Raw genomic sequence first — 13,990 nt, 5'->3', positions numbered from 1 at the left:
GCTGCTGTGCAGATTTCCTCAAGCAACAGTGTTTCTACATTCAATCAGTGCCAATATAGTATTTAAATAATCACCTATTTATTGCTATTACATTAATTCACATTAAGCTAAAAACAATTCATTCATAATATACATCTTTAAATATGAATGACACACAGACAGTCATCAACCAATCAAAGCAGGCATTCTCTCTTACACACACACACACACACACACACACTTCATGACTCCCAGAGTTTGAGCTGATGATGTAGGTGAAAGGTTTTGTGGGCGGGTCTAGGCACAGGCTGTGGGCGGGGCATAGTGATGCGGTCGCCTGGCAACAGCGGAGTCTCTCTGAGCATCTTGTCAGGACTGTAGAAGCCTCTAGTGGCAGAGACAGGAACTACACACACACACACACACCATAATAAACACATCAGACCCGCTTCACTCAATACTATTCAGTATTCACAGTATACTGCCTGCTGACCTGAAGCAACAACTCAATTCTATATTAATATACCAGGCATAAACAGTTGAGCTTAAAAGATTTTAAAGGAACAGGTAAATAAATAATATACATAATGTTGTTCAAAAGTTCGGTGTCTGTAAGAATTAATGTTTTTCAAAGAAGTTTCTAATGCTCATCAGAGACGCAATTATTTGATAAAAATAATGTAAATGTGAAATATAATGCGTCAAACGCTAGCAGCTCTCGTTCTTCACCAGAACCCTTGCGTTATCGAACCCATGACCTGAATAACAAACCTATGAGTTTTGCTGATTCATGACAGAACACGCAGAAATGAATCATCTCCAGATTCAATGTGCTTTTCATAAATGATCTCATTTTGCTGACACACCTACAGATAATGTACAAGTTCAACCTCATTATTCTAGGAACATTACGACTGTTTGGTTATTTTCATGACACAATGAAGTAAATCAACAGGGTTTCCACAGAAAAATTTGGACATCTTCATCCAGTTCAAAAGTTTTCACCCCCCGGCTCTTAATGCGTAAACATTTTTATGTACAATATCAGGACAGTACTAAATAAAAAAAAAAAAAAAGCATTTTGTATGATCTCTTTTATTTTGTAAAAATCATTCCAAATGTAAAGGGGTTCACAAACTTTTGCATGCCACTGTACATTAAAAGTGACTGTTCAAAATTTATTAAATATATCTCAATCCCTATTTAGATTTTAATACAATTTCATATTATTCTGATTTCTAAAGATCATGTGACACTGAAGACTAGTAGTGTATTTAAACGTGCGTGTTTGTGTGTGTGTGTGTATACTGTACCAATTGCTTTTTTATTTACCATAGCGTTTACAGTGAGGTGCTTCAGAAAATACCACAAACAAACACAAAGTTCACAAACAAACAACGTTTGTTTACAGGATCAAAAGAAGCAAAGTTTCCTTACTTTAGCGAGGTAGTGTCCTCTTGGCTTATATCCTCTGACATGCTTCTGTATAAATCCTGGTTCTGTACTTCTAATCAGTGACCGTTGTTTAGTTTTGATCTCTCGGCTGTGCTTCTGTGTTCATCACTTCAGAAAACCGTCCTCATGCATCCGCTGTGTGTACAACAGTGAACGCAAGCTAGATTCAAGTCATTATTCCTCTCAAATATGGTTATTTTTCTTACCAAACGCATGGATTCGCTACAGGAGGCCTTTGTTCACCCCCCGGAGCCGTATGAGACACTTTATATAATGGATGGGTGCTTTTTATTTAACTTCTTTTGGACTGATGCATGCAACACCCGCTGAGCGCCACTGAACACCCTGAAAGATCCAGAACAATCTTTGACTCCTTTTCTCACAATTCTGACATTTTTTCCTCAGAATATCTGAGTTTACTTTTTGAAATTCAGTTTTTCCCACACAAATTTTCCCACCACAGAATAAAAAATAAAAAAAATCGTCAAAATTCTAAGAATTTTTTTTTTGTTATAAAACATGAATTCTTTTCAAAATTCTTTTCCACCACATAATACAATATAAAAAAGTTAATTGTGATTTTTTAATTTCCTAATTGTTATCTTTTCGTGAAAATTTAAGAATTCTTTATATATGCCAATTCTGTTTTGTTAGCTTTTTCGCCACAAAATAAAAATAAAGGTAATTGCGTCTTTTCAGAATTATAACATCAAAACTTTCTGCCTTTAAAAAAATAAAATAATAATAAATGTAAACTCGCAGTTGTGCAATAAAAACTCTTAACTTCAAGAAAAAAAATTCAAGATCAACTTCTTTATTTTTTTGCGGATACAGCTTTCGTGGTTTCCAGTCAAAACCAGTTAAACCTCAACTTAATTCAAACATATTTTCAAAAGAAAGAGTCGTATTCTTGTTTTGAGGATGTTTGTATATTAGTATTATTTCTGCATTAAATTCAGCACAAAGCCGGTGTAGTGAGAGTTATTTATTAGAGCAGTCATTGATGCATTACAGATCAATTATTAATCAACTAAGAGAGAGGGAGGGTGAGTTAACTCAACTAAATCTCAACCAGTGCTGGTTCTAACCATGCCAACATACAGAGACTTACTAACCTAGTTGTGAGCAGTTCTTTCAAACACACACACACACACACACACACAGAGACAGTAATAAATAGGCAATGTTTAGGGAGTCATAAAAATCATCATTGAAGAATGATCTCTTAATTAGAGTATGCGAGCAGCGCTATCAGTCATTAAGGCACTTAATCGGTCAACTACTGAACTACATCTCCCATGATGCACTGGTGTGAGTGTCATGTGACTGGCTCAGTCTCTGTCCCTGAGGGCTCGCAGGATGTAGTTCTCTCTCTCTAGCTGAGCGTTTCTCTCCGACAGCTCTTTGATCTGCTCTCTCAGCACCTCCACCTCCTCCCGAACCGCCAGCATCAGGTGCGACTTCACCAGGTCCTGCAGAAACACATTCACATCTCATCAGCGCGTGCGTTCACTGGGACTCGAACCTGTGACCCTGTGATCTACTGCTTAAGCTTAAGTTTCTGTCACTGAAAAAAAATGAAACAAGGTAATTGCGACTTTTTCTGACTTTATAACTCGCAATTCTGAGAAAAAAAGTCACAATAAATAAAGTCACAATATAGAGTTTTTTTCTCGCAATTGCCAGTTTATGTCGCAATTATGACTTTTGTTCTTATATAAATTAAATTAATGCATTTAGCAGACGCTTTTATCCAAAGTGACTTACAGTGCATTCAGGCTATCAATTTTTGTGTTCCCTGGGAATCGAACCCACAACTTAGCGCTAGCTTTTGCTTGCTAACGCAACACTCTACCACTTGAGCTATAGGAACACTATATAAACTTGCAATTGCGAGTCAAAGTCAAAAGTGCAAGATAAAAAGACGCAATTACCTCGTTTTATTTTTTATTTAGTGGTGGAATACATTTCAGCAGTCACATAAAAAAAGTCTTCAAACTTAAAATATATCCAAAATATTTGACAACACAATAAAGTTTGGCTAGACAAAGACGATATCTGTATTTGTATGAATACTGTTATGATTGTGAGCGATCTCACCATGGCTTGCTCGATCTTGTTGTCGATGGCGATCATGCTGCTGTTAGTTCCGCTGAAATAGAAACGAACAGAAATTATAAGCGGTGCTTTCTTGACTCTGCTTAGCTCTAGCAAACATGCTACTTGAGTTAAACAGCATTACAGCACACACAGGTCTTCACGAGGACCGGAGGATGTGTGCAACACTGATGCTATTGTTCTGAGTGTGTTCTCGTAACAGAAACCCTCATGAGACACTCTCAGTGCCCACAAACACATCATACACCAGCCGAAGAAAGTGAACACAAACACACTGTAGACCCACACTGAGCCAGTTACCTGTGGAAGAACAGCAGAAGAGAAAGGAGGGTGGAGTCAGATGGGCGGGGCCTCGGTTTGTGAACATAAGCCCCACCCCTTTCCACTTTCACAGAGGAATTCGCAGGATTCTGAGATTTCTGATCGCTAACACAACACGAGCTCAGTGTTAGAGTCTGACCAGCAGGTGGCGCTGTATGCGTTTCTGTCCAGGAGAGTGTCTTTGAGCTTAAAATGGGTTTGGATGAACACATTCGGTCTTGTTTCGGGATGGACGGCGTTCTGAGGCCAGAAAGTGTGTTTTTGGACATTGTGTGTGGTAAGTGCTTGCTGCTGATTGGCTCCTTGGTTTCCATGGAAACTGCCAAGCGACCAGCCCTTGGGTAGTAATCGAGCTTCCCCATTGGCCAGGAATCACGAACCCTTCGAACTCCACCGGCGTCTCTCACTCGTTCTCCTGCGTGGAGGCGTGGCCTGTGAATCACAGCCGAAGGGGCGGGGCCCAGCGAGGAGGGGTGTGGCTCAGAGGCAGGAGAAGCTCTGTCCTGTGCTGTATTCTCATCCTCTCTTTGTGTTTGTTCATGTGGAGGGAGTGATAACGGACGAGGCTGTTTTTTGCTTTCAAAAATGGACACCATCTTGCGTACGTTGATAAACATGGTGGATAATCAGCAAGCCAAAAAAACTAAAAACACATGTGGAAAGGAAGCTCAATGGTGCACGTGAGGAAGAGACATCATGTAATTGTTTCCTCTGACTCCTTTCAGAAACATCCGGGCAGGATCTGACTCATTCATCGCCATGAAACAGTCACAAATACTGCTGCACATCAGCAGAACTAGAGCCAGTCATTTACAGACGCTGGACCCTCTTCATCGAACGCTGTTCAACTAAAGTTAACTACACTACAAGCTACTCACTAATACTAACGAGAAGCTATTAAAGGGAGCAGTATCTTTTACAATATGTGGTGCATTAAACTGTACACTACGTTCAAGTTAAAAAACAATATTAGCTAAAATCATACGTTATTAACTAAAACTAAAGCTGAATAAAAACATTTGTTATTTAAAATAATAAGCTGAAATTATATTAAATATAAATTTAAGATGGAAAAACATAAACTTAAATTAGAAATGTTGCCTTGGGAAATAACTTAAATAAATAGTCGAAGTTGAGGCTAAAATTAATTACTGCATCTAAACATGAAAATAATTAAATACAAATTTAAATAGGGATTGGAAAAACATACAAGTAATAAAACTAAAATAAAAATAGTAATGCACTTATTTTTAAACTTTCAAATGTTTTCTTGGCAACTAAATAAATTAAGTTTAAACACTAAAATTACTAACTGGAAATAAATAAAAATGGAATAAAAATAAATACAAATATTAATATTTAAAAAAATCAGGGCAGTGATTTAATTTCACATTTCATGCATTAAATAAAGCGGAAACAGATGCACTCAGGTTTTTTATAATTAACTAAAATTAACAAAAGCTGGACATATATAAAATATAAATATTAGATGGAGAAATTTACATTTTAGTTAAATTAAATAAGTTTATTATTTACTGGAAAATGAATAAAGTGTTAAACTTATATAAAAAGTGTTTATATAAAAAGCAAATAAAATTACTTAAAATTTAACTATTATTAAAATATAAGAAAAATTAAACGTAATTTAAAATATGAATAAATCTATAATAGTATACTAATTTTTTACTCAAATGTTTGACAAAAAAAAAAAAAAAAACAGACAAGAACCGTTAATTTCAGTAAAAAATGCAGTCAAGTTACGAGCGTCCTGAGGATGAGTGTGATCCTGGAGAGAGCCTTCATCACATCCCAAACTGACCGATCCTGGACGGATTCGAGTAATCTGGGGAGAAAGTCCACCTGTCTGAGCTCTCCAGATCTCTCCTGCCTCGGGATACGTCTGTACGTGTGTGTGTGTGTGTGTGTGTGTTCCCGTATGACACACAACACAGAGAACATGTGTAAACACGTAGAGTCAGACACACACACAACACTGCACTCTTTGATTCAGTTCTCCGCCCACTGTTCCCTGCAGCCAATCACGGCTCACGCTGGGATTCTCGGCCCGCCCACACAGATCCCAGCATTCCACACTCCACCCACTTCATCTGATATCACACTAACACAGACTGCATACTCGTGTATATACGGTTTTGTTTAATCTAAAATCTGTTATGATTTATCTCCAAAGCTATTTATATGATGTAATCAGCATGCGAACAGATTTACACTGGCACTGAATGAGAGGAGTGTGAGCCTGAGTGTGTGTGTGTTCATTTACACACAGCAGATCCTTCAGAATCAGAACACCATATAAATCACACTGGCACTGATTCTAAACGCCAAACCTACGTTTCACTTGAAATAAATCGGTTTAGACTTGACCTTCAGAATACATTTTATGCAATTAGGTTTTTTTGCATTTCTGTTCTGTTTTGAATATCATTACATGTAAAGGATTTGTTGTGAAGGGAACTGGAATACAAGTTTTTATAAACTTTTCATTTTATATAGCGGTATTTAGCATTATTTCTGAATGTAATAATAAAGTGCAACTTATACACTGAATGCTATACTTATCTGAAGTCATAACATAATTCATAATGTTAATACTGATTCAAAGAAATGATCATTCTGTGAGTATTTATCAATCAAGCATGTTTTTATCTGCTGAAGACACACACAAGTTCTTCTGAAGAGCGTTGCTCAAACATTTAAAGCTAACCACAGACTTCCCTAATATTTCTCTATACTGTGGAAGTGCATGGCTGCCGTCATACGCTTCAGGTTGTTTCTTTCTTGTGTTGAGCACAGAGAAGATATTCTGAAGAACGGTCATCTCTTGGACAGAAGACACTGAGGCACTTCTCAAAGCATCTTCTGTTGTGTTCCTGAGAAGAAACAAAGCCTTGGACAACACTTCTGATTTCTGGTGAGCAACAGATGAACTGACGCTGCATATGAACACCGTGTGCACTGTACATGAACCGGAGCACGGGAAATACAGTCAATATTGACTGTAGAATCAGATATCAGCACACACACACACACACACACACACACCACAGATCCTCATGCCATGATCTGCTCCAGAGTCTCTCATTTCACCTCAGAAAGAAACAACAGAAAGTGTGTGTGTGTGTGTGATTGTGTCTGTGTGTCTATGTGAGTTTGTGTGTGTGTGTGTGTGCGTGAGTTTGTATGTACGTGTGTGTGTGTGTGTGTGAGTGACTGTGTTTGTTTGTGTGTGTGTGTTTGCGTGAGTTTGTGTGTGTGTGTGCGTGAGTTTGTGTTTATGTTTGTGTGTGTGTTTGCGTGAGTTTGTGTGTATTTGCGTGAGATTGTATGTGTGTGTGTGTGTGTGTGTGAGATCAGCCATCTGATCAGTGATTCATGAAAGCACATCATCATGACACAACAGTTAGAAACACACTTTTCTCTGCAGTTCCACTTTCTTTCTAACTTTCCTCCTTCATGAAAGGTGCCTCTATTCCTGCACTAATGCAGCTTTAAGCTGTGAGAGAGCGACAGAACGAAGGGGAAAATAAACACGAAGCCCAGAAACATGCTTTACACAAGTACACACTCCAGCCGTCTGACCAACACACTGCAAGATACACACACAATCAGAAAATATCTGCGTCTGCCTTGATGAGCTCGTGTTGTGTGTTTCAGGACAGCGCTGTGTGTGTGTGTATGTGTGCGTGTGTGTGTGTGTGTGTGTGACTGAGGTATTTCCTCCCGCTCTGTGACAGTAAGCACTGCGGTGTGAGAACGCTCGTCAGGGCCTCGAGAAACCGAGAGCATCACCTTTCCAACCACTCAACTCTCTAAAAATACAAGTGCACTCGACTCACCCCTAAATATAGACGAGTAACAACTAGCTGATGTGTGAGACAGAGAGTCAAACTAACGTCTGAGAAACCGGAACTTTAAACCCCAAATCAGGAACAGGTAACATCAGTTGACGCACAGCAGAACAATAAGAACAAAACACATTCACTATTAATATAATCTATAACCCCTCAGATGATGCTAACCTTCAAACAACATACAGAACTAAAACAATTAGCTATAAGTGTGATTGCATCATAATAATTGCTGTTAATAGTGTTTATCATCTGTTTGATTACGTCTTTAATTGATTTTTCCGTACATTTCTATCATATGCACATAAACTGACAGTCATCACTTACAAGCTACTACTAAATATTGTAGAAACGTAATTTTCTGTTAAGTCGTAGAGTTGCTTTACAACGATTTGTATCGTAAAACGCTATACAAATAAAATTGAATTGAACTGAATCATTGTTTGGGTCTTTACAACAATGTTTCCGCTACTAAATAAAAAAAAACATGGTAATTCTGAAATATCTGAAAAAGTCGCAATTGTGAGTTTTTTTTCTCGCAAATGTGAGTTCATGTCTTGCAATTCAGATTTTTTTCTTTGACTTTATAACTCGCAATTAATAAAAGTCAGAATTGCATGTTTATCACACAATTCTGTGAAGAATTTTTTTTTTTTCGCAATTACCTACTTTTTTTTTATTTAGTGGCAGGAACGGGCTTCCATAGGTTCGCTAACATAAGTGTAAAACAACTTTTTCCTCTCTGATTCTTTATTTTTAGAACAGAATGGAGCACCATTATTATTATAATAGGACGCAGTTGACCAATCACAACAGTCTGGGTCATCGGACCAATCAGAGCAGAGTAGCATCACGCAAAGGAGAGGTTTGGAAAGATGAATCTTCGAACGAATCGTTTGAGAGTCCTTAAGAAACAATGTAAAAAGAAATACATATTTTAAGAAAAAGAAAGTGTTTGTTGACCTTGCATGCATATTGACCAGTTGCTGGGGACTTTCCAAAACCAAATTATGAACCTTTGAAATAGTACAATAGGGGCACTTTGATTAGAACTGAGCTGGATGATGACATCACTGAATCATCATTGAACTGACTTTAACTGATAAACTGACTGTTTTCTATCGTCCTCCTGCATTATCAGCACACATTTTTCCTGTTTAACACTATAAAGCTGCTTTAACACAATCAGTACTGTATAAAGCGCTATACAAATAAAGGTGACTCATAAAGAAAACTATATTACCATCCACACCAACAGACAATAGCTATAAAGATAACTATAACGATATTCAAATATACACTTATCATTATAGTTGTCATTCTTAAGACTGGTCTCACCCGTCGTCTCCCATGAACTCAAACGCTTGTCCCATTCCGAACATGGACTGTGCCAGCGCGAGGGCGGACGGCGTCTGGATGGGCGTCAGAGCGGGATGGAAGGCACTTTCCCGACCCAGGTGCGCTCTGGGAGACACCGGCTGTGAGCGTGTGGTCCGAAGCTACGAAGAGAAAGTGTGTGCAAGACTTTGAGTAAGAAATGGATGAGTGAAACAGATGAGTGTGAGATTCTCACCTTTCCAACGGCATCCATGTCGAGCCGCAGCGGGGCGGGTATGTTGCGTGTCCGGGGCGTGTTCGGCGAAATGATTGGCTGTGAATCACACTGGTCGTGTGTGGGTGAGGGCGGACCAATGTGGGCGGAGTCTGTCAGTAGGTGGGTGGTGCCCTGTGAGTGTACCAAGTGACCTAAGTGCACAGCCAACGGTTTAAGTCTGGCTCCGCCTACCGCTCCTTCGGCTCCGCCCAGCCCGACCATCTCTAAAGACTCCAAAGAGTGGGCGTGTCTCATGCTGTCAATCACGTGGCGGAGACCCCGCTCCTCAGTTTCCCTCTCCATCACATCGACACATGTCCAACGGCCGCGTTTATACGGCTCGCCCGGTCCTTGATCCAAACGCACGACGCGGAAACGTGACGCCCCCGTGGCGTCCAGCGAATTCTGCTTCCTAGCCATGACGGGCGTGTTCGGGTGACTGGAGCTCTGTAGCATCTGGAGGGCGGGGTTTTGGCGCAGGGACAGCCCATTGGATAGGATTTGAGTGGGTGATGCAGTCTGGCTTCTGGTGCTCCTCCCATGGGCGGGGTTTCTGACGGAAGGGGGCGTGGCTCTTTGAGTTCCCAGCTCATCCGAATGGTGTTCTCCAGAACCCTGATTGTAGTCCGACGTGACGCTGGTGATTTGAAAACCACTTCGTTTCTTTCCGCCACTCATTCTGGACCGAGTGTGTCTGAGCGGTATGAGTTTATCCCTGGGTGCTCCAAACTTGATCTTTGTTCATTATTTTGCAGTAGAAACCAAACAGCAAAAAGCTTTAAGAAACTAATATCCTAAGCATTTGAAAGCGAGACTGGTCGTCTTCCGCTCAGTCTCTCGCGTCAATCTGGATTAGATCAATCATATTCTTCATCCTCAGGTGAACTTGCATGTAAAAATCTGTAAAAATCTAAAACTTACACAAATTTATTCCATTGCACTTGGCTGTGTCCTCCTCCTCCCTGCGGCTGTTTCGAGTGTAACTGCAGCCAGTACAGTAATAAGAGCAGTTCTCTGCCCAGCGGTTGCGCAAGGCTCGGCTCTGATGGCTGTTTCCTCTGGCAGTCGTGCAGTATGTGTGTTCACAGCTCAGGACACAATACAGAGACTCACGATCGCCATGCATGCACAGATCTGATTCTTTCAAGATCAAACAGCCAATCCAAGAGATGTTAAGAAAAAACCACCATAATTAGGGCATTTACATGGGTTCTTGCTGCAGCTCAAGGCCTGAACGTGTCAGGACATCATTTCAGGGCTGCAGGACAAGTTTGGTAACTACAAAAACAAGAAGTTCTGTTTCTGTCAACGTTCCTTTAGCCTCTGAAGCAGAGAGCTATACGTTAAAAACCCAAATGGTGATGTGAATCTCGACAACTTTAAGAGCAGAACCTGGAACGAATCAAACACAATCTCAACGCCTGGAGTCACAGTCAAATTAAAAGCATTTAACTTCGATTAAAACTCTCAATGCTCAAACAACTTCAAGAGGAAAACCTTAATAGAATTCAACTAAATGTTACAGTTTTGCAAAATGATCATTCTTTTAACCTCAAATTAAAACTGAAGCTGGAGAAACAGTTCAGCAATTCTGTGCAAAAGCTAAAAACTTACTGAGTAAAACTTGTATTGCTCAATTGATTCAAATTAAAACCAGATCATGCATTTACCTTCAGAGAGCAAATGAAAAAAAAAAAGCTCAAATATAGTCAGCAACTTGAAGAGTGGAACCTGATTAGAAAACTTTAAATGTTACAGTTCTAAAATGGTTCAGGCATTTTATGAGAGAGCTAAAAAACACTAAGCAACTTTTCAGAGTAAAACATTTAAATGATACAGTTCTGGCATCATATTTGAATCAAATTTTAAACTATTACACTTTAAACTTTAAATAAAACTAGAGCAAGTTGAAAGTTTGGTGTAAAAGCTACAATTATGGATGCATATTTAACATATGGCTGTAATGGTGGATTTTGAATTAAATTTAAATTAGAATTGAAACCGTAATCAGATTTGATTACCCTGATTCCGAGCAGAATCGCACACGCGCAGCATCACTAGTTCGCGCATGCGCGCTGCTCTACATTGCTTAAAGCAAATACTCAGAAGCGTTGCACAACACAACACCGAAACCTGACATTTAACGTTACTTACAGCAAATTCACCCTCACCAGGTCAGCAGATGACAGGAATCATAGCAGTTCAATCTCAAAGAACCAACACAAGCAGGGAAACCTGTGCAGAACAGATTCTGGATCTGGGTTGAGCCTGAGTCCGCCCCTAACACTCCACAAAAATGCGAATTAAACCCAAAGTTCAGTCTGTAATGCCATTTTTGTGAACTTTAACACACTAAAGACTCCGTTCACATGTTGCGTCCACACCTCGAACCCCTGGGGAGAGAGAACATTCCCTTAAACTGAAAAACAGACATTAAACCCCCTTTAGATTCCAGCACACCGATTTGAGATTGATCATCCACACCCGAGAAGTGAGTTTATTCTCCATCAGTTCGCATCAGATAAAGCACAGCGGATCCGTGGCTACGGTCGCTTCGCTTCTCTCGCGGCGGTGTTTCTGGCTGGACGCTTTTTTATTTAAAGCGACAGTAATGAACTCAGATTTACAGATTACTTCTCCTCTTGCCAAACTGTTGACAACTTTCCATCCCCCGGAAGTTCCACCTCCGTTCCTGCGACTGAATCCTACTATTGTGAAGGGATCATGAATATTAATCAGGCCGGACGCAGCCAATCCATGACGAATGGACGCAATTAATATTCATGAGGCCACCCTTCGCTTTAGTACGATTCGTAATTTTGTCAAATTTTACTTATAAATTAAGAGATTAACCGAAGCACAGACATTTAGACTCAACAAAATCAAACTGCAGCTTATTCATATCAGGTTCAATACTACATTTGAACCGATGAGCAAAATAAAACGAAATCAAGTTAGAGATGCGAGTTCACACTGCCATCTAGCGACTTTTTCAAATGAGTACATTTTGATAATTTAAAATATTTAAAAAATTGTAGTTATTTGCGTGTGTAAACATAATTATTAAACACATGCACTTGTATATATATATAACACATTTATTTTGCTAACACACACACACACACACACAAACAATCACACACACTTACACACACACACACATTACACATATAGACTTCGTTAAACATGCAGGATTCTATACACTTATTTTTTATTTTATTTTATTTGTATATTTTCTACACTTTCAATTCGGCGACACATAGGATGAATAGAGATTTTATTTATAAATAAACAGGGTCTTCAACGAGCTATATAAAAAAAGAAAAGTAAATGAAAAAAAAACCTACAAAACATGAATTTAATCAAAATAAAGAATTTTAATAGTAGCCTGCTTCTGTTAACTGTTAAAGTTTACTCAACGGAGGAAAGCTGCATAGACAGTGACTTAAGAACTAGTTAATAGTTAACCAGGTAATCAGTCTTACTTTTCAAATTCAAGTTAGACAAATCTACCATTTTATGTGTGTGTGTGTGACAGAGAGGGAAAGAAATTAGAAGAAAAAAGAAGACCTGGCTATTGAAAGGGGTTCTTTATTAATCCATTAAATTACAATGTTGCAAGCTTTTACATCAGTGTTGTGGTAAGTTGGGATGGCTGCAACAATGTGTCCCAACTCTGACAGTTGTGCTCAAACTAGGGTTAAAATGTAACACTTCAACAGTGGACAGAAGATACTGTGGTAAGTTCATCAGATCCTCATTCCCTACAGAGACACCGACAGAGACTGTAGCGAGGGAAATGTTACTGATATCATCTAAAGTTACTGATATTATCTGTCTGTCTTTCCAGAGCTGGTCCTGAGCCATAAGTGAACTAAGTGGCTGCTCCAGGCCCCTGTGGCCACCAGAGGGCCCCCAAGAGGACACCAAATAACAGCTTCATTTCTTTTTTACATCAATGAACAATGGTAGTTATAGAGAAGCCTGTTTCCGCCACTAAAACAATAAGATAATTGGATATTTTTATCTCACAATTCTGACTTTTTTGTGTGTAATATAAGTAAAAATAAGTCACAATTGTCATATAAAAATTCATTATTACCTTGTTTTATTTTTTATTCAGTGGCGGAAACTGACTTCCATATAGTAAGACAAAAGTGCATTATTGAATGTGAAAGAATCAACACAACTAAATACACATGAACACAGCAACTTCTAAACAAACTCAGATTTCTGAGCCAAGTGGATTTTGGATAAAGCTTACAAAATATTAAAAATACCCAAATGATATATATATTTGATACAATCACGCCGGTTTGAGTAGAGCATCAGCTGCTGAGTTTCCCATTATAATCATCTTATTACGATTCATTCAACAATACATAGGCATATCTAGTTTTTAACCTTTGCTATATAGATAATAACTTTGGTTAGTGCTCTTCTGAATGTTATTGGCACGACTTAAGCTGATAGTTAGCAAAAGAGCCCACGTGTTATTGTGACAGGATACCACATTCAGAAGGGGAAATGAAAAAACAAACAAAAAACTAAAAACCACATCATGACATTGTCTGTCAGAAATGTTATCACCTCTGTCAGAACAGTAGCACATAACACTAGTGCAGATGAACAGCCAACATTTAGACTGTCATAC

At 38.9% G+C, this 13,990-nt stretch overlaps 1 protein-coding gene across 2 annotated transcripts; it reads right to left on the bottom strand.

Moving 5' to 3' along the window:
* Positions 1-2,228: 2,228 nt before the first annotated feature.
* On the bottom strand, positions 2,229-12,019 carry LOC113065858 (TSC22 domain family protein 4-like). 2 transcript variants are annotated; one of them, XM_026237407.1, is made up of 5 exons: positions 11,491-12,019; positions 9,316-10,728; positions 9,081-9,241; positions 3,535-3,586; positions 2,229-2,906 (listed from the first exon to the last, which is right to left on the bottom strand). In XM_026237407.1, exons 2-5 carry the CDS (start codon positions 10,012-10,014, stop codon positions 2,766-2,768), a joined length of 1,053 nt encoding a protein of 350 aa, XP_026093192.1. In that variant the 5' UTR covers positions 10,015-10,728; positions 11,491-12,019; the 3' UTR covers positions 2,229-2,765. The 2 variants fall into 2 exon arrangements, with proteins under 2 accessions (XP_026093192.1, XP_026093193.1); XM_026237408.1 differs by having other exon boundaries at positions 11,508-12,019.
* Between the last annotated feature and the right edge of the window lie 1,971 nt (positions 12,020-13,990).

The sequence above is a fragment of the Carassius auratus genome, chromosome 48 (genome assembly GCF_003368295.1).
Source record: "Carassius auratus strain Wakin chromosome 48, ASM336829v1, whole genome shotgun sequence".
Taxonomy (NCBI): Eukaryota; Metazoa; Chordata; class Actinopteri; order Cypriniformes; family Cyprinidae; genus Carassius; species Carassius auratus.
This window is presented reverse-complemented; position numbering and strand designations above follow the sequence as displayed.